This window comes from Pseudoliparis swirei, chromosome 23, assembly GCF_029220125.1.
Source record: "Pseudoliparis swirei isolate HS2019 ecotype Mariana Trench chromosome 23, NWPU_hadal_v1, whole genome shotgun sequence".
Lineage (NCBI taxonomy): Eukaryota > Metazoa > Chordata > Actinopteri > Perciformes > Liparidae > Pseudoliparis > Pseudoliparis swirei.
Window position 1 is genome coordinate 19,590,300 of NC_079410.1, and position 21,741 is coordinate 19,612,040.

The window sequence follows — 21,741 nt, forward strand, 5'->3', positions numbered from 1 at the left end:
GGGAACGTGACGGAATCACACGCTGCAGCTGAGGTGCCAATGAACCGGCAAAACATTTAACTTCTTAACGAACAGAGTTGTGCCGCAAAGCGTAAATGTGAAGCAGCGGTAAATGGGGAGGATTTCTCAGCAATACCCAAGTAGCATAACACAATTAACGAGGAATTCAACTCTCAAATGTAACTTCTGCAACCGTCTGTTGGGGAGGATCGGCTGTGCAGACGTCATAAGGAGGAGGCCGACTCGGCCCTCGCCAAATGTGATCCCTCGTAACAGCCAGCGCTCTCGGTGCGTTTGAAGTGCAGTAACTCTTCTAATCTAATCATGTTGAATGAAAAAGCTTTAATAGCCTTGATGGGGTTAGATGTTTCAGTTGAGGCTGCCGCAGTAATCGGGGCCAAAAAAGTTAGATGATGTCGAGCCGTGGCGACCGACTGGAACGACGAGTATCTGTGCCAGAGCCTTCTCAATGAAGAGCTTATGGATCGGTTTAGTTTCTGTGGCGAGGAGATAATATATTGTCTTCTTTCAAAAGTTCGTTCCTGCCCTGGCTGCTAGACTGGCTGCCTCATGACGTAAGGCCAGGCGAGTGAGCAACGGAGCCAAAGAGAGAGAGAGAGAGAGACGTATCACAGCTGTCTGGAGGCTCGCAGGAGAAAGACAAATGTTCCTCTGGCTGTGGCCGTGCAATCAGGATTTATCACTCTCTCTCTCACACACACACACACACACACACACACACACACACACAGCGCAGCAGTGAAATAGAACTGCCAGTCCAGATGCTTTAGTCTAGGATGGCAAGAGCAGGACATGAGTCTGAAATGAGAGGAGGGAATGGTGATGGGTAACGGAGTCTTATTTCCTGGATCACCTGGAGGTCACGAACAGCGGCGTGAATGTTTTAGAGATTGTTGTGGAAAAACATACGTCGAGATCTACGACTACTACGTCATCGTAATCCCATGTGGCCATCAACATAAATGAGCCGTAGAGTGTATTTAAAGCAACCAATGGCCCTAGCGAGTCGGAACCATAGGCTGTGTGTACGACGTGAACGTCGGCACGGCGATGTCACCCAGTGGTTTGGGGACTGTGCTTTTGAAGCCTCGAGTTCGGCATTATGGCCGTCGCCATCTTGGCTTTTTGCAACCAGAAGTGACTCGATAGGGTGGCGCCAAGTGCAACCAAACGCCAACTACTACGAGTACTTTGATGAACTGCAAACACACCGTTCAGAGGGTTTACGTTCTGACAGACAACGCATGGTGGCAACCCGTCAATCACCAGGTAGCCCCGCCCTAAAGCACACTCTGCTCTATGGTCTATTGGACTCTAAATGTGACCAGAATCTACTAAATAAACATTATACTGTGTTGAGGAAGTCCTGAAACTAGAGATTGAGACCATCGTAAACATTGCCAACAAGAGTTTAAGAGAATAAAGCAAGAGTGAAGTCGTCATTTTCTCATAGACTTCAATACAATCAGATTGAGCTGTGTTAAAGAAAGGCGTCTGAAGGTTTTGTTCTGGAGCCAAACGTAAAACCAGTGAACGAGTCTTTGCTCCATGTTGCTGCACCAGTGTCCTCTCTCCTCAAGGCGGTGTCTGGTCGTGGTGGGCAGCAACACGATGGAGCCAACTGTCCACATTATGTAGCCTCACTGGCATTTAACCGCCCCCACCCCCCTAGTGACCGGAGGGTGCGGCTTGTTCTGGCTCGTGGCGCTCGCCGTGTGTCTCTCTTCTCCTCTGTTATTTGGGATATTTCGATAAATAAAAAAACAACTCAGTCGTCTCACCCCCTCCGGCCTTCCTCAGCTGCTCCGGCCATCTGTGCAGAGGCAAAACAGAGAACAGAGGGATGGACGGAGTGCAGTAGCGGTGGAGGAGATGATGGAGGGGGGTTGTTTGAGAGAAAGGGAGGAGGAAAGAAAGAAAGCAAGCCTTTTGACATATCAGTTTTAGAGGATGAGTAACGCGCGATGGAGAATCCACGATGAGGGCATTGTTTCCAGGAAGCCAGCGGCACAGAGATGATGTCTGTCCCCTCCTAGGAATAGGACGGCGAGCACGTTTAGGTCAGCGGAAACTCGGACGACCGAACCGGCAGCGATCGGCCAATAGTGAGCTCATTGCACATCTTTTTGTTTTTTCGGCGTCCCCGTCCCTCGAGCCACCGGCTGTTCCCACGCTCCACGGGCCGGCCGCTTCCTCCCCACTGGCCCCGCGTCGCCTCCAGAGTGTCTCACCACTTTGCTCCGTTTGTAAATGCTTGTCAAGCTAGTTTCCTGCCTCCCCCTCCGGCTTTTAAAAACCTATCTGTTTCCTCTCCTCCTTCCTTTACACAAGGAAGCTGAGGAAACTAAATAAGAGACACTTGTCTAATATTGACGGGGATGACTCGTGACAGCCTGCAGATGGTTTGCCCTTCGGTCGGGGCTCGTCCCGCTCCTCGTCCTCGGCTGCCCGTGTCTCCTCGACTCCTCTTGTTCGCGTCAAACCGTCTCCCCGTCTTCGGGGGGTTTATTGCCTCAACACTTAGCAAACACACACAGACCCAAGTCCTCTCCCCCACTTCATCCGGCTTCTCCTTTTTATGGCCTAATGGCGCTTGCAGATTCAATCAAGCTGCGTGTCCTGACGTTATTACAGGTGGCCTGTGTGCGTGTGCCGTTTGCACGCTTCACTCATGTGGAATCCAAAGCCATTTTATTACCCGTAGCAGCTACGCTGGCCAAGTGTGTCACTGAGCGTTTCAGCCTCACAGAGAGGCTGATCGAGGCTGTTGATAGAACACGCTTGTTGTTCTGCAGTAGCCATGTCCTCCTCTGCCCGTCGTCCTTAACCCTCCTGTTACCTTTCCGGTCAATTTGACCCCATTCAATGTTTAATGTCGGTGTTCTTTGGGGTCAATTTGACCCCAGGCTGTTTTTCACTGTGTCAAACACATAAGAAATATCAACTTTTTAAATATATTTAAAGGGCTATTTAGGTAGTCAACAAACCAACATAAAGTACCTCACACTTAAACTTGGAAAACAATATTAATTCAAATAATTTTCTGGAGGTTTTAATTGCTGGGGTCAAATTGACCCCGAGGGTAAAATATGTCAGTAAAATGTAAAGGTAACAGGAGGGTTAAGGACATAGAACATGACATAAAGCGTGTTGATCTAGTTGTTGGGCCTGAGGTTTCCCTCTTGTACGTAAAAAGATGATTTTGACCTTTTCACAACCTTGACCTCTGACCCGATTGATCCCAAAATCTAATCAAATGGTCCCCGGATAATAACCAATCTTCCCACCAAATTTCATGCGATTCGGTTTAATGCTTTTTGTGTTATGCGAGTAACACGCATACAAATAAATAAATGAATACACGGCGATCAAAACATTACCTTCCGCATTTTCAATGCGAAGGTAATAAACCATTTTAGAGAAAAAAATAAATATCATGGAATCGTTTTGTTTAACGAGATGCCATCTAAATGTTTGACTAATCAAAGTTTAGCCACCTTTTGCAGATATAACAGCCGAACACACTTTGTGGCATTCTTTCTACAATGGAAATCAAATATTGTTCAGAAAGTTCTTCCCAACACTGTTTCAGGCTCTTCACTGGACTTGAAATGCTTGAATTTCAATAAAAACTGGAAAAATGGGGGTGTCCTAAAACGTTTGACTGTTAGTGTATGTCTTTCTCCACGTCCTACTCCATTTCAGTTTCAATTCTTCTGCTTACACTTGGACAAACATATTTCTGTCTGTGATGGTGAAGCTGAAGATGCACGCCATCGCTGTATCTGATTCCCGGGGTGAACAACATTCCTTGTGTTCTCCCGATAGAGATCGCAGGCTGCCTCTCGTGTCTGGTCTTGCTGTTGACTAACTTCACCGTACGTTCTCCTCCTGTCCCTCCAGACCGGACCTCGCCGTCTCCAGAAAGCCCATAGGCCGTCCTGTGAGATTTGACTCAGCCCCCCTCCTGCCTTGCAGAGACGGACCGCCACCACTCGAGGAGAGATGAAGCCGGATGGGGTTGCCACGGCAACGCTGGAGCCCATGGAAGCGTTGGAATCCAATCCAGTAAATGAGGCGGCGCCAGCCGCGGGACAGGAGCCCGACCAGGCGGCCGGTCCGGCGGACGGGGAGATGCCGCAGCAGCCCGCAGCAGAGCCGGGCCAGGCGGAACCCAAGCCGGACCCGGCCAAGGACACCGCAGCTGCCAAGACCGGCAACAAACCGTCAGCCGACTCCAAAGCCAAGACGACCAACAAGGCCACGGACAAGACGAAACCTGGCACCGCGGGCCCAACCAAAACCACACCTGGGTCACGGCCCAACACGACCCAGAGCCGCCTCTCCAACGGCGTGTCAAAGCCCCAGACCAACGGAGTGGCGAAGAAAACCGCGCCTGCCGCCGCGGTGAAAAAGATCACCCCGACGCCAGCGCCGGCTAAAAGACCAACGGGCCCGGCCTCCAAGAGCAAAGTAGCTGAGAAGAAACCCGCGGGGGCGGCCCCGGCCACCAACGGTGCAAAGTCGATGACCGGAACTACAACGTCGGCCAAGAAGACGGCGTCCGCCGCCGCTGCTGGCGTCAAAACCGGCTCCGCCGCCGCCGCTAAAAAGCCCCCAGGTGAGTGAAAATGTCACCGCAAAACAAACAAATTGCAAAGTTCACGTCTCTCCTGCTCGGAGTGTCGACTGTGTGACATGCAGACGGAGGCATCAGGAGACATTCAGCACGGGGCTGATGGCCGCTGGTCATCCAGAAGGGCATTTGCTCTAGAGCCTGACGACATGACCTACATTTGTAACATGTTAATCTCAACGATGCTTTATAGTACTGGTCTAATATCGTTATTCTCCTGTCGTCTCATTTCCTTTCCTCTTATCTCCTCCTTTACCTTCCTGTCCTCATATTCTGTTCTCCCCTGCGATCATCTCATGACGTTTAATTTCCTTTCCTCTCATTTCTTCTCGTCCCGCCTCCTATCCTCATCTCCTGTCCTCTTCTCTCCTCTCCTCTAGCACCCAGGACCGCCTCTGCAACTCCCACCAAGCCGAGTGCTGCTGCCGCCTCACCCAAGCCCTTGACTTCCAAGACAACCAGGTGTGACATTTATGCAGAGCTGAAGCCTCTCCCTGTGGGCGTCCCTGCGTGAGCTCACTGTGTGTCTGGAGATGGCAGCCGTCTGATTGGTCCTCTTCTTAGTCATCCTTCAACACGCTGGCCTCTTTTCTTAAAAGCCTTTCCAACAATTTGCCAGAAAATCAGCAAATTTGCTCCGTAAAAGCATCAAATCAGGAGTAAATTGTCAAATAGATAAGAATTGGAAACGGGGTTCAGCATAATAAATGGCTCCCTAGTAAGAAGCAGGCGGTTCAAACCTCTTCACTTGGCCACGGGTTCAAAGACGGCCCTGTTTGACAAGAAAAACACAATGAATCCACACATAAAGACCTGGAAGAGCCGGCTTTACGTAGGCCAGCAGCGAGCCGATGTCAGAGCGAGCCCTGGAGGATCGCCTCGCAGAGCGAGCGGTCTGCAGCGGCTTTATTAATAAACCACGCTTTGTGAAGCAGCCGGTTCAGAGAACGTTAAGATGAACTTTCCCCGTAGCGAGCGTTTGTGTATATGAGCGAGTGAGTGAGTCGGCATGTGTTCAATTCAGTTTATTTGTATAGCCCATTTTCACAAATGACAAATTTGTCTCAGAGTGCTTTACAATCTGTTCACATAGACATCCCTGACCCAAACAACCCTTCAGGGGGGGAAAAAGGGAAGAAACCTTCAGGAGAGCAACAGAGGAGGATCCCTCTCCAGGATGGACAGAACAATAGATGTCATGTGACCAGAGGGACAGATTAGAGTTAAAACACATTCAATGAATATGACAGAGTGTATGAATAGTTGGTATAGGCATATTCCACGATGGAGACCTCCACGATCCATCAGGCAGATGGAGGTAGAGAGGACGAGTGGGCGGAGTCTCAACAGTGGGCGGAGTCTCAACAGTGGGCGGAGTCTCAACAGGGCAGTGGTGTAGTTGGTAGTAGGCATATTCCACGATCCAGACCTCGATGATCCATCAGGCAGATGGAGGAGTGGGCGGAGTCTCAGCAGGGCCATTCCTCACCTGAGTCACGCGGCGTCGGGGCCGGAGGTGGCTCGTCCGCGGCCCAGGAGACTGAGGGGCCCTTTGTCTGAGACGGGGGAGATCACAATACGACGGAGCCTTCGGGAGTTCATCGCACCGCCTCTGCTTCTTGTTTGTTTGTCTGAGAGAGCAATGGCCCTCTTTCTTCCTCCCCGTTGCATCACACACACCGCCGGGTGGTACGATGCGGGGTCGCTTCGCTGGCATGTCTGTGCAGACATAAACATAAACACGCATCTCAAAGGGAGGCACTTCTAGCTGGATCGTGACGCTTATTGGCTTCCTTGACATATTTAGGACGACGTTTATCCGCCAGAGATTTCTGACGAGCCAAATACTAAATGTTAGTAGTTACTCATCCAAATAATGTATTTATGTTTCGTGTTTACGTCATGTACGGTTATTGACAGATGGCAGCACTGATTAAGTTATGGAATAATACATCCATCAAACAAAAGCCAAAGGAGGCCATGAAAAATCACAGTCATGGCCAAGAGACTAACTTCCTCCTGACAGCAAGGGGTTTGTTTTTTGTTTTTTTACTCTAGCAAGGGGCTTTTCATATGAAAATCCCTTAGGTCACACTCACACTCACACACACACACACTCCACGTGCCACGGGTAGCAGTTGGATTGTTGAGATTACATTCAGATTACAGCTTTATACAATAGTTGATGTGCTAACATCTAATTAAGGGGGATTACCCTGGAGCATGATAGTGTGGCACAGAAGCCACATTGTTGGATGCCAGGATGAACTGGCATGGTGATGTCATTCTTCACTACCGACCAGGTTAACACACTCACCACCGCTACGAGTTACTGGACCGCCGGGAACCTTTTAACTGGTCATGAAACCGTCTCAATGTAATACTCACAAACCCACATTTGGCTTCGCTGCAAACACATGAACACAAGTGGTAGAGTTTTTATAACTAATAACAAGTGTGACATCTTCTCACCCGTCTCCTACCTCTGGGTATATTTCAGACCGGCTTCAGAGAAGTGAACCCAGTGAACTGCATGAGTCCAAGTCGGGAGGAACGAGCACATCTTGTATGGGTGCTATCGAGAGCCCCTTTTCACTTGAGCAAATGCGCCGTTTGAGAAGTGACCGGTGAGGCTTTCGAATAATTAAAAAAAAAGGCTAATGAGCTAAATCTGTCAAAATGGAGCTGAAATCCAGCCGAAGCTAATATTGTAATGAGGTTAAGATTGGATTAGATGCAGCGCTCTGTGGCGTCAGAGCGGGAGCGAGTCGTCTGAGATGTGCAGAGGAAGATTTATCCGCAGCGAGATGAATCCCCACGAGAGAGAGAGAGAGACAACCATTACTGATGATGGGCTGCTCTGACAGCGCCGCGTACCCTCGGAGGCGCACTTTGTTCAGTGTGTTCGTGCAGGGATCGGCGTTCGTCCATTTGACGCGCTTCGACAGGCCCATTAATATCTGCTTTAATTAGATTGTGCCCTTTTACAATCCCCCTCAATCCGTAACTCGGGGGCTGCTTTCAGCAGAGAGCTAGATGAGGAACGTTGATTGCCCCTATCAGACACACCCTGCTTCCTCTACTGCCGACACACACACACACACACACGCCAGTGGGTTTCTTTTAAGGCTCAATTGATTTAATTCCATGTGCAGCAGGTTCCAGTTATGAGACGCATAAAGGTGCGGAGCCGATGCCGGTTTCACTAAGTGACATCAATCTGACTGAAGGCTCACCAGCTGCTCTTCTGGATGTTTTAGACAAATTAAATTAGGTGTTCTTAGTTGTCAATGCCAGGACTCTTTATTATGGCTCTTGTTCTTTGTTACATATATATACGTATATATATATACGTATATGTGTATATATACACGTATGTATGTATATATACGTATATATATGTATATATATAAATACGTATGTATATATATACGTGTCTATATATATGTATATATATATAATGTATCGTTCATGCATCACAGGTCAGGACTCTGTCAGGCTGATTGCTCGTTGCATGTCGCTTGCGCCGGGAAACATTTTGGCCCGATTAGCGTCCAAACGGGGAAAGTAGAAACCATCACGGGTCTCTTGGACGTCACGTCTGCCTCGATGCCGCGGTGCAAGATGAGTTCATTCGTCAGCTTGTCTGCATGACCAACGTTGGTCCATCTTGTGCAGCGGCACAGACGATGTGCGTCCGGCTACGCATCGGCGGTTGCAGACCGGCTCCATCGGCGCCCCGGTGAGCATCGATGGAGCCGCGTGTCATTAGGATGCAGAGCATGTGTTCATTCGTATCGCTCGACCTGGAGGTTAAGGGGGAGGGGAGGCTCCTCGGGAAAACACGTGGCGGCGAGCTTCTTCGCCGGCTGCCGCAGACGGGAGCGAAATAAAAATACTAATAAATGGTGCTGGCGTTGTATGGAAGCTACATGGCTGAATAAGTCATGTGTCCCTGCTGCCAGAGATGCATACAGAGTGAGAGAGAACGAGGTGTGTGTGTGAGAGAGAGAGACAGAGACAAAGAGGTGTGGGAAAGAACATAGAGGACCAGAGGGCGTCTCTGCGTGAAGCGGAGGATGATGTTGGCCTCCATTAGAGGACAAAGGAAGGGCTTTCAGTCCTTATTTCACAAACTCAGAAGAGGAACATGGGGCGAGCTCTCGCTGCCTTTTACATTTGTGCCTCTCTCTCTCTTTCTTTACCAACCTCTCAGCCAACCTGTGTTCCCACATTAGTCATGCTGTGTTCCCCCCGATGGCCCCTCAGGGATCATTTGGTTTTATTGCGCCGAATTGAATGCAACCCTCATGATCTAACAAATTACTGCTGATGTAATGGGTGTGTGTGTTTTGTGTGAGTGTGTGTGTGGCGGGCAGCATTCAGGGTCCTTGCCCCAGATGGCCGCGCTGCCGTCCGGCGCTAAGCAGGCTGTAAATCCGCCGTCCTGCTCTGGGCGTGGCCGGTGTCATCCGGGATGCGGTCACCCGTTGCCGTGGTTTCCACAGAGGTGCAGCCGCAGAGCCAATTACCAAATGGATTTAGTGCAAATGAAATGGGAGAGAGAGGGGAGGAGGAGGGAAGGGGGAGTGCACGTTTGAGTGTGAGAAAAGGTTTGCGGGCGCCCTCCTGGGCGGCAGACATGTGACGGACGTCTGAGAAAACACTTTGTGAGCGCCGTGGTTTTCTCTCTCTCCTCTTTTCCAGACCCACATGTGTTATATTATATTTAGCTAATGGGAGCGACAGAAATAATGGTTGTAAATGTGGGATTTGAACCATAGCATCTCACACGGTGTGGACACGGGACACGTGTAGAACTCTTATCACCGTGTGGTGAGCATCGGGTCGGCTCGTAGACCACAAGGTACCCGGTGCCATCCCCGCCCTCCCCACGCGCGTCGAAGTGTCCTTGAGCAGGCCCTGTGGGCGTCGCTATCTTGATTTGTGCTCCCAAACGCTGAGTCAGACATTTCTAGGTGACCAACACTGGTAACGATTAACTTTTATGAAGTGAACGCACACTGAAAGAGGGAAAGTTCTGGAACAAAAACCCTGTCGACCCCCAGACCGGAGTCGCCCGCCGAAGGCCGTCAGAAAGAATCCGCCTGAGCAGCAGAACGCAGCAGACGCCTCTGTGTGGCGAGCTCCCCTCGTCTCCATAAAGGGACGATCCCTCATCGGGTTCTTTTTAAAAACGGCAACACTAAATCGAGAGGCTGCCGGTCCCGCCTCCAAGTTTCTGGTGCTTGGTTAACACGGCGCCGTCCCTCCTCGCGGCAGCGGGGCCTCCAACGCGCTCTCTGTCGTGCTTTGCTGCAGGGCAAGATGTCGCTCGATGGTGTTTTGAGCCCTCACCGGAGCCTTCCAGGCAGCCGCTGCCTGGAAGGCGCCGGAAGGTGGTCCCGCCCCCCAAAACTCTGATCCAATCAATGCGCTACCCCCACTGCGCATATTCAAATCCACTTTTTGGAGCGCATTGCATATTCAAACCCGCGCATTTGGAGCCAAACCCACTTGGAGCGCATTTGGAGCGCATTTAACCCACTTGGTTCAACAATTTCAAAGGTACGTAGCTATTTTTGGGCCGGCTAATGTTGTGGTAATGTTATTTCAACCTGCTAGCTAGCAGATAGATTATGCTAATCTTAGCTGTGGTAATGTCATTTCTACCTGCTAGCGAGCTAAATCTGGTTAAAACATTAGGTAACAAAGTAAGATTAATTACTGCAGATTAATCACTGTATTTGAGTGATTGTTAATGGTTAGTGGTTATCTTTCAAATGATGCCTGTGAGGCACTTGACGTTGAGACTGGTTGACTTCCAGGCTGCTTTGGAATAAGGATACCTCTGAGGCAGCCACCAGTTTTGGATAACTCTGAGGCATCATAGGTAGTGTTGACTACTTTATATCAATAAATAACTACTTTAAAGACTTTAAAGACTACTTTATATCAATAAAGAACTTCAGAAAGCCAGCTCCAAACTATTACACCCCAGTGTCAATAAGTGTTTCATTGTCACATTGGTATGTGCATCAAATCTGAATTTAATACTGTGTTCGTGTCATGATATGTCTTTCCCATTTTGTTGGCGAAGCCAAGGACCTGTGCTCCTCCGTCGGTGCTCTGGCTGCCAGGAGCATCGAATTTAAAAGTGGCCATGCTGCGGCATCAGACCCCACTGTGGCCACAGGGAGAGCCACGGAGTTCAAGTAATTTGCAATATTCCACATCCTATATCTGGGCTCTGACAGGTTTAATAGACATTATTTATCCTGAATTTATGTTTATCTTTTCCTCCAGACAACAGCTCCAGCACCTCGCCAACCAGGTGAGGTCAAATGATCAATTTGACCTCCTCACGCACACCTTGGGGCCAGGAATGGTAGAGGTGGTGGTGGATATTTTAAAAGTGTGTTGACACACACATTGAAAATATTAACAATTAGCAATTTGTTGTTTGTTGTGTTCATTAATTAAATATCTTCATGTTCTACATCACTGTGTATGTGTCGTGAATTGGAAGTGTATTGAACTTGGCATCTTGATTTAACTAGTCTGATAATTTAGCTAGCTGGGCCTGAAATCGCATGGTGTAAATTACAGATCCGACATGTTAGGCATGTGGATTAAGGCAAATAGTCATGGTAACACTATGTCAACACTAATTTCTACAGCTTCACATAAGGGTTTATTCCAGTAGAGTGTTACAAGTTAATGAAACCCCAACTTACATTAATTATTTTTTTTAAATGTATCGTCAGAGGACACACACATGATGGAGGAGAGACATGACTGATGGGGTGTGACATATTCTTTATTGAAAATAAAGGCCAAATACAACCCTCATACACACAGTAAAATGGTAAAAACAAAATTTCACATAAACAGCTTAGTTTACTAAGCACGAAGGATGGCAGAATTTAATACACTATAAATATTATCTAAATATTTTATTGGGGCAGTGTGGGACAGGTCGGAAAACTGGGGAAAGACTAGTTACGGGTTCGCTGTCTTCGCCTGCGCTTAAATGCCTCGTCGTGATGGACAGTTTGTATCTGCCGCTTGTTGTGGTCTGTCTTTGAATAGTTTGCAATCAGGTGGAGCAGTCCTCCTCCTGATCTCCTCCACCGTTATCTGGTATCTTTGTAAAAATAATTTCTGAGTCACACTCAAAGAAGGTTTCAATGTTTCAACAATATTATTCGTAACAATATTAGGATTTCATCTTCTTTACATACAGTACAGTATTGTACACATGTAATGTCTGTACATAGCCCTTCTGTCTTTACTGCCATCCCAACAGATGTTCCTATAACCCAAAACTGTGATGGGCTCTGGGAAACCAGTCACATGGTGAAAAGGGACATTTTTGAGATTAGAGTGAAAATATTTGGTAATCAAAACACACACGCCAGTGGGTTTCTTTTAAGGCTCAATTGATTTAATTCCATGTGCAGCAGGTTCCAGTTATGAGACGATAAAGGTGCGGAGATGCCGGTTTCACTAAGTGACATCAATCTGACTGAAGGCTCACCAGCTGCTCTTCTGGATGTTTTAGACAAATTAAATTAGGTGTTCTAGTTGTCAATGCCAGGACTCTTTATTATGGCTCTTGTTCTTTGTTACATATATACGTATATATATATACGATATGTATATATATATGCGTATGTATGTATATATACGTATATATATGTATATATATAAACACGTATGTATATATATACGTGTCTATATATATGTATATATATAATGTATCGTTCATGCATCACAGGTCAGGACTCTGTCAGGCTGATTGCTGTGCATGTCGCTTGCGCGAAACATTTTGGCCCGATTAGCCCAAACGGGAAAGTAGAAACCATCACGGGTCTCTTGGACGCCACGCCTGCCTCGATGCCGGTGCAAGATGAGTTCATTCGTCAGCTTGTCTGCATGACCAACGTTGGTCCATCTTGTGCAGCGGCACAGACGATAAAGGTCCGCCACGCATCGGCGGTTGCAGACCGGCTCCATCGGCGCCCGGTGAGCATCGATGGAGCTGCTGTGTCATTAGGGATGCAGAGCATGTGTTCATTAAATCGCTCGACCTGGAGGTTAAGGGGAGGAGGCTCGGAAAACACGTGGCGGCGCGAAGCTTCGCTGCCGCAGACGGAGCGAAATAAAAATACTAATAAATGGTGCTGGCGTTGTATGGAAGCTACATGGCTGAATAAGTCATGTGTCCCTGCTGCCAGAGATGCATACAGAGGAGAGAGAACGAGGTGTGTGTGTGAGAGAGAGAGACAGAGACAAAGAGGTGTGGAAAGAACATAGAGGACCAGAGGCTCTGCGTGAAGCGGAGGATGATGTTGGCCTCCATTAGAGGACAAAGGAAGGGCTTTCAGTCCTTATTTCACAAACTCAGAAGAGGAACATGGGGAGCTCGCTGCTTTTACATTTGTGCCTCTCTCTCTCTTTCTTTACCAACCTCTCAGCCAACCTGTGTTCCACATTAGTCATGCTGTGTTCTCCGATGGCCCTCAGGGATCATTTGGTTTTATTGCGCAATTGAATGCAACCTCATGATCTAACAAATTACTGCTGATGTAATGGGTGTGTGTGTTTTGTGTGAGTGTGTGTGTGGCGGGCAGCATTCAGGTCCTTGCCCCAGATGGCGCTGCCGTCCGCGCTAAGCAGGCTGTAACCGCCGTCCTGCTCTGGGCGTGGCGGTGTCATCCGGGATGCGGTCACCCGCCGTGGTTTCCACAGAGGTGCAGCCGCAGAGCCACTTACAAATGGATTTAGTGCAAATGAAATGGGAGAGAGAGGGAGGAGGAAGGGGAGTGCACGTTTGAGTGTGAGAAAGGTTTGCGGGCGCCCTCCTGGGCGGCAGACATGTGACGGACGCCTGAGAAAACACTTTGTGAGCGCCGTGGTTTTTCTCTCTCCTCTTTTCCAGACCCACATGTGTTATATTATATTTAGCTAATGGGAGCGACAGAAATAATGGTTGTAAATGTGGGATTTGAACCATAGCATCTCACACGGTGTGGACACGGGACACGTGTAGAACTCTTATCACCGTGTGGTGAGCATCGGGTCGGCTCGTAGACCACAAGGTACCCGGTGCCATCCCGCCCTCCCCACGCGTCGAAGTGTCCTTGAGCAGGCCTTGTGGGTCGCTATCTTGATTTGTGCTCCCAAACGCTGAGTCAGACATTTCTAGGTGACCAACACTGGTAACGATTAACTTTTATGAAGTGAACGCACACTGAAAGAGGGAAAGTTCTGGAACAAAACCCTGTCGACCCCAGACCGAGTCGCCGCCAAGGCCGTCAGAAAGAATCTGCCTGAGCAGCAGAACGCAGCAGACGCCTCTGTGTGGCGAGCCCTCGCTCCATAAAGGGACGATCCCTCATCGGGTTCTTTTTAAAAACGGCAACACTAAATCGAGAGGCTGCCGGTCCCGCCTCCAAGTTTCTGGCGCTTGGTTAACACGGCGCCTCCTCCTCGCGCAGCGGGCCTAAACGCTCTCTGTCGTGCTTTGCTGCAGGGCAAGATGTCTGCCTGCATGCTCGCTTGGCTCCTGCGCACTCATTACCCCCCACCCCCCACACCCCCTCATCTCCTTGTTCAAACCACAGCCGTGACTCATCAACAAAGCAGCACCAGGAGGCCCCTTTTCTGTTTTTTTGACTCCGTAATCCGTCCTCTGCCCCGGTGATTGAGGAAATGTGTCGTTGCAATAAAGCTAAAGTGTTAGCGAAGATCCTCGGGCAACGACTTGAGCTCTCAGCTGCCAAACGGTTTGTATCGGCTCCAGTGCGTCTCTGGGCTTTAACCCTGATTCATAGAGGGGGGGGGGCATTGAGTTAAAGTAACAATGTTTTTTTTTTTAAAGACTGCAATTACCCAGACAAGCTCTGTCATTGATTGCTTGATTACAGAATAATCGGAGGCTTCAAATTCAAGCGTCGACGCGTCGCCCGGCGTGTTTTTAAACGACGCCTCGACACGCGGCCGGTGGCCCCGCCTCCGGATGTCGCCGCGCTCCTCCACAAGGAGGACGAAGACGCGGCTATGAGAAGATGTGCAATCGGATGCATATTATCCGAGCGCTCCGTCCCATCTCTCTCCCGGTTCATTCGCAGCACAGCGTTGTCGTCTCGGATGACCCATCCTTCTTTCATCATCCGCGTGCTTCATCTCCAACGCCAGCTTCTCCCTCTTCTCCTCCGCTTGTAATGCGTTTCTTATCTTCGCCACAGAGTCTCCCTTCTGTTGTGTCATTTCCCCTTTTAACATCTTCATTGGAGAGCAATTAATCTAGGACAATGAGTGGTGAAGTACAGAATGTTATAGAGAAGACTTTTTAGATTAAATACATTTTAATTAAATTGACTTTTTCATTGAATACATTGCTTTTTTTAAACGCTCTTTTATTCTTTTATCAACACATCTTTTCACTCTGCTCAGGATTTGTTGAGACTTTGTTTATCGAATGACCTCATCGTCAGACTTTCTGTTTTTCTCCCAGTAATCGCAGAACCACAACAACAACAACGCTTCACAGATGAGCCTGCTGGTGATTTTCCACCGCCAGATTTTTATCAAGCTTCTAGATGAGCAGAAGTGCACCGACATGATCCAACAGCAGCATGAGTAACGCGTCTCTCACTCCTCAAAGCCCGTTTCTAAACGCCGTGGAGCCGCTGTGAACTCGTGTGTGCTCTCGACGGGGCCGCGCCCTCTCGTGTTGCGTGTAATCCCGCTGCGTGTTGCCAGACCGCGTTCCGTTCCCGGCGGCGAGAAGCTCGTCGCCCTCTCTTTTTAACGCGGCCCGAGGTTCTAGCCGGCTCATTCGAGAGAAGCTATTTTTGTTTCGCCTTTTCAGTATTAAAGATTAACGTGTTCCCATCCACCTTCGCTCCCTCCCCCTCCCCCGTTCTCTTTCTGCTCTTCCTCGCTCAAGTCTTTATTTAGAAACAGGCAGTTAGTGCAGCGTGGGCCCAGGGAGGCCCTGTCAAGACCACTAGATGTAGGTCGCACCGCTCCGAGGAGAGCCCGACACAGCAGGGGGGCCCGATGCACAGCGAGTGTCTCTCCCTCGTGGGTGGAGACCGGAGACCTGGGTCCCCGGGGACTCACCTCCCAGACTGCTTTGCTTCTAAGCCCCTCGGGGGAAGCTGGCCATGTGGCTGGAGGAGCTCTCGGGGCCTCGGAGCTGCCGCTCCAGTCGAGAGCTTCGGGGCCGACGTGTTTGTGCATCCAAAAAAACAAATCTGCCAATTTGATTTATTTTTCTTTTTTTCCTCGTCCGTTTGCCGAATCTTGCCGAAAATAATCTGCGTGGCAAACGCGCGTTCGTGATGCTTCACACACGATCACCGCTTTCATGATTTTTGACCGTAAATTCATTATTCATATCTGGGGCGGCTGTAGCTCAGTGGGGTAAGGGGGTCGTCCTGCAACCCCAAGGTTGTAGGTTCGATCCCGGCTCTCCCCATTAGTTGCAAGTCGAAGTGTCCTTGAGCAAGGCACTGAACCCCCAGTTGCTTCCCGGGCGCATCACTGCAGCCCACTGCTCCTTAATAACTAAGGATGGGTTAAATGCAGAGAACTAATTTCCCCTTGGGGATTAATAAAGTATATATCTTATCTCTTATTTTATCTATCTTAAATAGCCAACGGACTCCACCGCGGTCACATGTTCACCGTCGCCGAGTCGAAGGCAGGCGAGTGTTTGGTGTCATTTAAGTTTTGCAATCGTTCACGACCGACTTTTTTAAGACACTACGTGGCGTCAAAATGGACCCACTGTGTAACTTCAGCCTGAGTTTGAAGCTCATTAAGAAAAGAACATTGACTTCCAGAGGAGGGAACGCAAAGTGCAAAAGCATCGACTCATTTGCTGGTTTCCGGCTTCATCCCTGCAGAACTCTGGATTTATTTCATGTCTCCCAGTCTGCTGTTCCCTCATAATCCATCCAGCCTGACATTCATAGCACGTTTCATACGGGGTTAGCAGGCGACTGAACGAGCTCATAAGACAACAACGAAAACAGAGGCTCTTCATGACAGAACATTTAATAATGAACCCGATTATTAAATGACAATAACTACAGCTAATCGGTGCTAATAGGTCTGTGGTGTGAACATCAAGTCTTCATCTGATGTGGGCCGTGACACACCTGTGAAAAGCTAATTAGGTCACGGCTTTGTGCTCCTCTAACCACGGCCCAGCCGCTCCTGGTCCTCGCATGTGAGTAACGGATGAGAAGTCAAAGGGCCGACCGCCACATGAGGCTGTGGCTCCGCCTCTCACACGCCGGGCGATAAGGAAGTCCCCGTTGTTTGGAGACGAGTTGGACGTGTCCGTCCCGTGGGGATTTGTGAAGGAGCATATGCAACCGCGACCGCCATTGTTCTCTCCGCAGCGCTCAACCTTGTTCTCTGCGTTCCTTTCTTCAGGCCGACGCCCAGCACGGCGCCGTCATCTCGTCCTGCCACCGGCTCCGCCCGGCCGCCCGCTGCCGGAGCAGCCCGGAGCTCCCCGGCTGCAGCCAAAGCCGCCGCCCCGAAGACCTCCTCCGCCCCGGTGAAGCCCGCTGCCTCCAGACTCTCGTCCACTGCCCCCTCTGGTGGCAAAGCCCCATCATCGCTCCCACCCAGAACCACGACCCCCGTGAAAAAAGGTGACGCACAAACGAGATCATAACAATATCAGTGTTTTATTTCTTCTATAAGTTGTCGGGTGTAATTCTGATATAGTTTAACCGTTCCTTGTGCTGTATTCTCTGCCCAGATGTTCCCAAACCAGCCACGTCGGCATCCAAAAAGCCCGCCGAGTCCCCCCTCGCCCGCCCCTCCTTGACATCGAAGTCGGCAAAACCCGAGACCCCCAAATCGGCCTCAAAAGCCGCCGCCGCCGGGAAGGCTGCGGACGCAAAGACGCCCGTCCGCGCCAAAGCAGAGGGTAAGGCCACGCCTTCCAAGGATGCCCCCAGGACCCCCGGGTCCAGAGCGGGTGCAGCCAAGACCCCCATCCCCAAGAAAACGGTGGGCAGCAGCACCCCGACTCCGGTGAAACGCGCCCCCAAAGCAGCAGAACCCGGGAAGGAAGTCGCCGTCGCTGCAGCTGCAGCCATCGCCACTGTGGCAGCAGCCGTCGCCGGGTCAGAGGGCCCAGAACCAGCTGCGGAGCCATCTGCTGCAGAACTGATGTCCAGCCCGACCCAAGCAGTGCAAGAACAACTGTCAGAACCCGCACCAGAACCCGTACGGGTACCGACACCAGAGCCCAAACGGGGACCGACACCAGAACCCGAAAGGGTACCGACACCAGAACCCGAAAGGGTACCGACACCAGAGCCCGAAAGGGTACCGACACCAGAACCCGTACGGGTACCGACACCAGAGCCCGAAAGGGTACCGACACCAGAACCCGTACGGGTACCGACACCAGAGCCCGAAAGGGTACCGACACCAGAACCCGTACGGGTACCGACACCAGAACCCGTACGGGTACCGACACCAGAGCCCGAAAGGGTACCGACACCAGAACCCGTACGGGTACCGACACCAGAACCCGTACGGGTACCGACACCAGAACCAGTGCATGAAGAAAGTCCAGTCCAAGTAACAGAAGCATCTCCAGAGCCCCTGTCCCAGCCAGAGTCAGGAGGAGGAGCCAAAGCGGACCACGGACCGGCCTCCAACGCTCCGCTGGCGGCTCAACTGGACCACTTCAAATTCGTGGAGTCGCCCGAGGAGTCGGTTCCGTGCCTCGGAACGACAGTCATGTCCCCCCCTTGTTCTCCACCGGGCCCCGTGTCCCCCGCCAGGGAGCCACAGAACGCCTCTTCTCTGCTGGACGTCCAGTCCGGTCCCTGGGGAGACCAGCAGAGCCTGGGGCCGCCCCCGTTGGCCCCCCAGAGCCTCGTCAATACCATGATCTACTACGCAGAAGAGGAGAAGGAGAACAAAGATCAGTTTGAGGCACAATCGACTGAGGAGGAAGACGAGGAGGAGGAAGATGAAGAGAAGGAGAACCTGCTCACGCTGACCGCGGCGGCCTTCGGCGTGACGGCGACGCCTCTCTCGCCGGACGCCTCGCCCGCGGGCGTCTTCACCTCCGGGGGCCTGATCTCCCCGCACGAAAAGGAGGAGGCGGTGGAGAAGGCCGACGAGGAGATAAACGAGGACGACGACGAAGAGGAGGAGGATGACGAGGATGAGGTGCAGAGGCGACTCGGCCACCATCCGTCCTCCCTGGCCACCGACATGAGCACGTCTCAGCCCTCCGAGGAGCTCCCAGCGAGGACCTCTGCGGTCGGCGCCCCCGCGGCGTGGCCCGGCGACGACCTCCTGGACTCCGAGGACGCCGGCAGCCCGCAGCACACGGCGCTGCTGGACGGCACGCAGAGCGCCGACGCCCTGGGGGACTCCAGCCACCTCATGAGCTCGCCCAACGTGGAAACCATGGCCAACGAGGAGGAGGAGGAGGATGAGGAGGAGGAGGAGCGGGTGGATGATATGGACCTGAGCTCTGAGCGGGTGGAGGAGCACCACAAGGTGTTCCCGGAGCAGCAGGAGAGGGACGAGGAGGAGGAGGAGGACGAAGATGTGGAGATGCACAGCGAAGGTGTGGCCGAGTGCTGCGGGAATGTGGACGCAGACGACTTCAACGAGGAGGAGCGCCCGGGCAACCTGAACCGCTCCGCTCCTCCCGCGCCGTGCATCCCCCCCGCCTCCTCCTGGGGCCAGTCCGGCCCCTTCACTGACCCCTGGGCTCAGCCGGCCTCCCCCAGCCCCGTGTCCGACCGCGGCGCGGCGGCGGAGGCCGAGACGTGTGTCCTGTCTCCCGCCCGCGAGGAGGCGGAGACCTCGGCAGACGGCGAGGAGGCCCACGCCGGGATGTCCCGGCCCGGCGCCGCTCGGGCCGCCGCCGCCGCCGCCCACAGCGGCAGCGAGACGAGCACGCCGGAGGAGCTGCCGGACTACGACAGCAGCTCGGGGGTGGAGTCTCGCTCCGACAAGCAGCAGACGCCGGTGCCCTCTTCGGTCCAGCCCGACATGGAGGACCTCGGCATCCACCTGGAGAAAGGTGACGGAGAAGAGGAGGAGGCGGAGACGCTCCCCGCCGACGAGGTCCCGGGAGCGGGGCCCCCGACCGCCCCGGCCTCCGCCCCGTCCTCGCCGTCCACCTCGGGGGACGAGGCCAGCGACACGGAGGACGAGATGCAGATAAACGACCCCGACGCGGCGGCGGACCGCGGCGCCGGGTTGGAGAGCCCGCCTCCCGCCCGCAGCCTGCCGGCGCTCGAGGAGGACGAGGAGGCGGCGGACGCGCGCGCCGGAGACGGCGAGGAGGACGGCGGCGGAACCACCCCCCAGTCCGCCAACTCCGTGGCGTCGTACGGCTTCGACTGCACCGCGTCCAACTCCAACGCCCACTCCACGGCGGAGAGCCCGGGCATCTTCTCGCTGGAGAACGAGGAGCAGCTGCCGGAGGAGGCCAAAGACCCCGCCCTCCTCAAGGAGCTGACCCTCCCCTCGCTCGCCACCGTGGACCTGATGCCTTTCGGCCAGCCCGGCGCCCTCGACGAGCACCACTACATGCTCGGGGGCGAGATGGCGGCGGACCGCCCGGAGGAGGCGGGCCTCCGTCACCTCGGGGCGGCGGAGGCCGGAGACCCCGGCGACGGCCAGCCGCCGTACTACTCCACCATCTGCGATAAGACTGACAGTTTCCTGGCAGGTAACGTATAAGCCCCTCCCTGTTCCGCCCCGGAATGCACCTTGTCCCCCGCACCCCTCCCCCGTCACCTGTTTGTTTGTTTTCTCTCCAGTTGGATTAGAAGAGAAGGAAGAAAAGTGAGCGAAGAATGTAGGAACAGATTTTAAAAACAAAGGAGATGGGGGAAGAGAGACTGTAGCCGTTTTTAAATGAAGCGTTTGGCTTCAGCTCCTTGATGTACAGTAGCTACGACCATGTTCTAGTAGAACGTTCCTGTTGAAGTAACACTGCGTCCCCTGTGGCCCCGCGGGGCCCCGACCCGCCGGTCCGCCGGCCGAGTCACGCACCGGAGAGAAAGAGGAGAAGAACGGAGACGGAATGAAATTGACTCGTTGTGTATTTATCCTCCTGTTTTTACCGAACAAATGTCAATGATTTATTTGTTTTTGTTTTGTATTTGCTTATTTGGTTTTTTTCCTCCTTCCTGTTGAAACCTGCCCCCCCCCCCCTGTACACATGCTTCATGTTCAACAGCACCGTAGCGCTAGTCACAACGCTCCTTTTAAAAATAAACACTTTTTTAGCTATCAAAATAAAAAAGGCTAGATTATTAACAGGGCAGGTTAGTCGCTGTGTGTGTGTGTGTGTGTGTGTGTGTGAAGTGTTAGATCGCAGTCGGTGATGTTTTGAACGTGCGCTTCGAGAGGCTCTGTTTGCGTAGATCGTGGAAGTGAACAAGTCCCGTACTGTGTGTCTGTGTGTGTGTGTGTGTGTGTGTGTGTGTGTGTGTTCCAGGCGTTTGGTTTTACGCAGTCAGCTGATCCTTTGTGTTCCAGACTAACAGCCCATTGTTTGTGACCCACATTGTCCTCCATCGCTGCCAGGTTGTCCCAGTGAGCGCTCGGTTTACTCTCTCAGTTTATTGCATGTTTAACTAACATAAAGACTAAATGTACGACTTTGGATTTGAAGCCGTTCTACGCGACACATGTTCACCGATGGGTCACTCTTGGTTATCTTTCAAAATTCCATTAAAACATCATTGCAAGGCATTGTGTTCCCGTTTCTTATTTCCCCCGTGGATCCAGCATGCCGTGTGTTTTTGTGTGTGTGTTTTTGTGTGTGTGCACACTATTGAGTTCCCGTGGCCTCTCCTCCTCGTCACCGTGGGGATAATAACCTGTAAAACAGGACGTGATGCACAATGGTGTTGGGTTGAAAATGGAATTTTGGTTTGACTACAAAAGGTAATCCGAGCGGCGTCCCCGCGTCCTCCATCCCGCGGCTACGCCTTCATGACTCCTGCAGATTCCACCCGCGGTGACATCACACGGGCGGCGCCCACCTTGAAACCCTGTGG

The 21,741-nt window shown here is 51.8% G+C and overlaps 1 protein-coding gene and 1 long non-coding RNA gene across 5 annotated transcripts in view; both read left to right on the plus strand.

Moving 5' to 3' along the window:
• Nucleotides 1-21,433, plus strand: part of prr36b (proline rich 36b) — a 31,761-nt gene extending 10,328 nt beyond the window's left edge. For all 4 annotated transcript variants that reach the window (XM_056406233.1, XM_056406231.1, XM_056406230.1 and 1 more), the window contains 5 exons: nucleotides 3,925-4,642; nucleotides 5,038-5,119; nucleotides 17,114-17,337; nucleotides 17,448-20,402; nucleotides 20,494-21,433. In XM_056406233.1, the coding sequence (XP_056262208.1) occupies nucleotides 4,027-4,642; nucleotides 5,038-5,119; nucleotides 17,114-17,337; nucleotides 17,448-20,402; nucleotides 20,494-20,522 (3,906 nt within the window). In that variant the 5' untranslated portion in view covers nucleotides 3,925-4,026 and the 3' untranslated portion in view covers nucleotides 20,523-21,433. The remainder of the gene's footprint in view (nucleotides 1-3,924; nucleotides 4,643-5,037; nucleotides 5,120-17,113; nucleotides 17,338-17,447; nucleotides 20,403-20,493) is intronic.
• On the plus strand, nucleotides 10,827-11,158 carry LOC130188132 (uncharacterized). The gene is made up of 2 exons (XR_008830570.1): nucleotides 10,827-10,872; nucleotides 10,964-11,158. It is a non-coding gene; the product is annotated as an uncharacterized LOC130188132 (long non-coding RNA).
• Nucleotides 21,434-21,741: the final 308 nt, after the last annotated feature.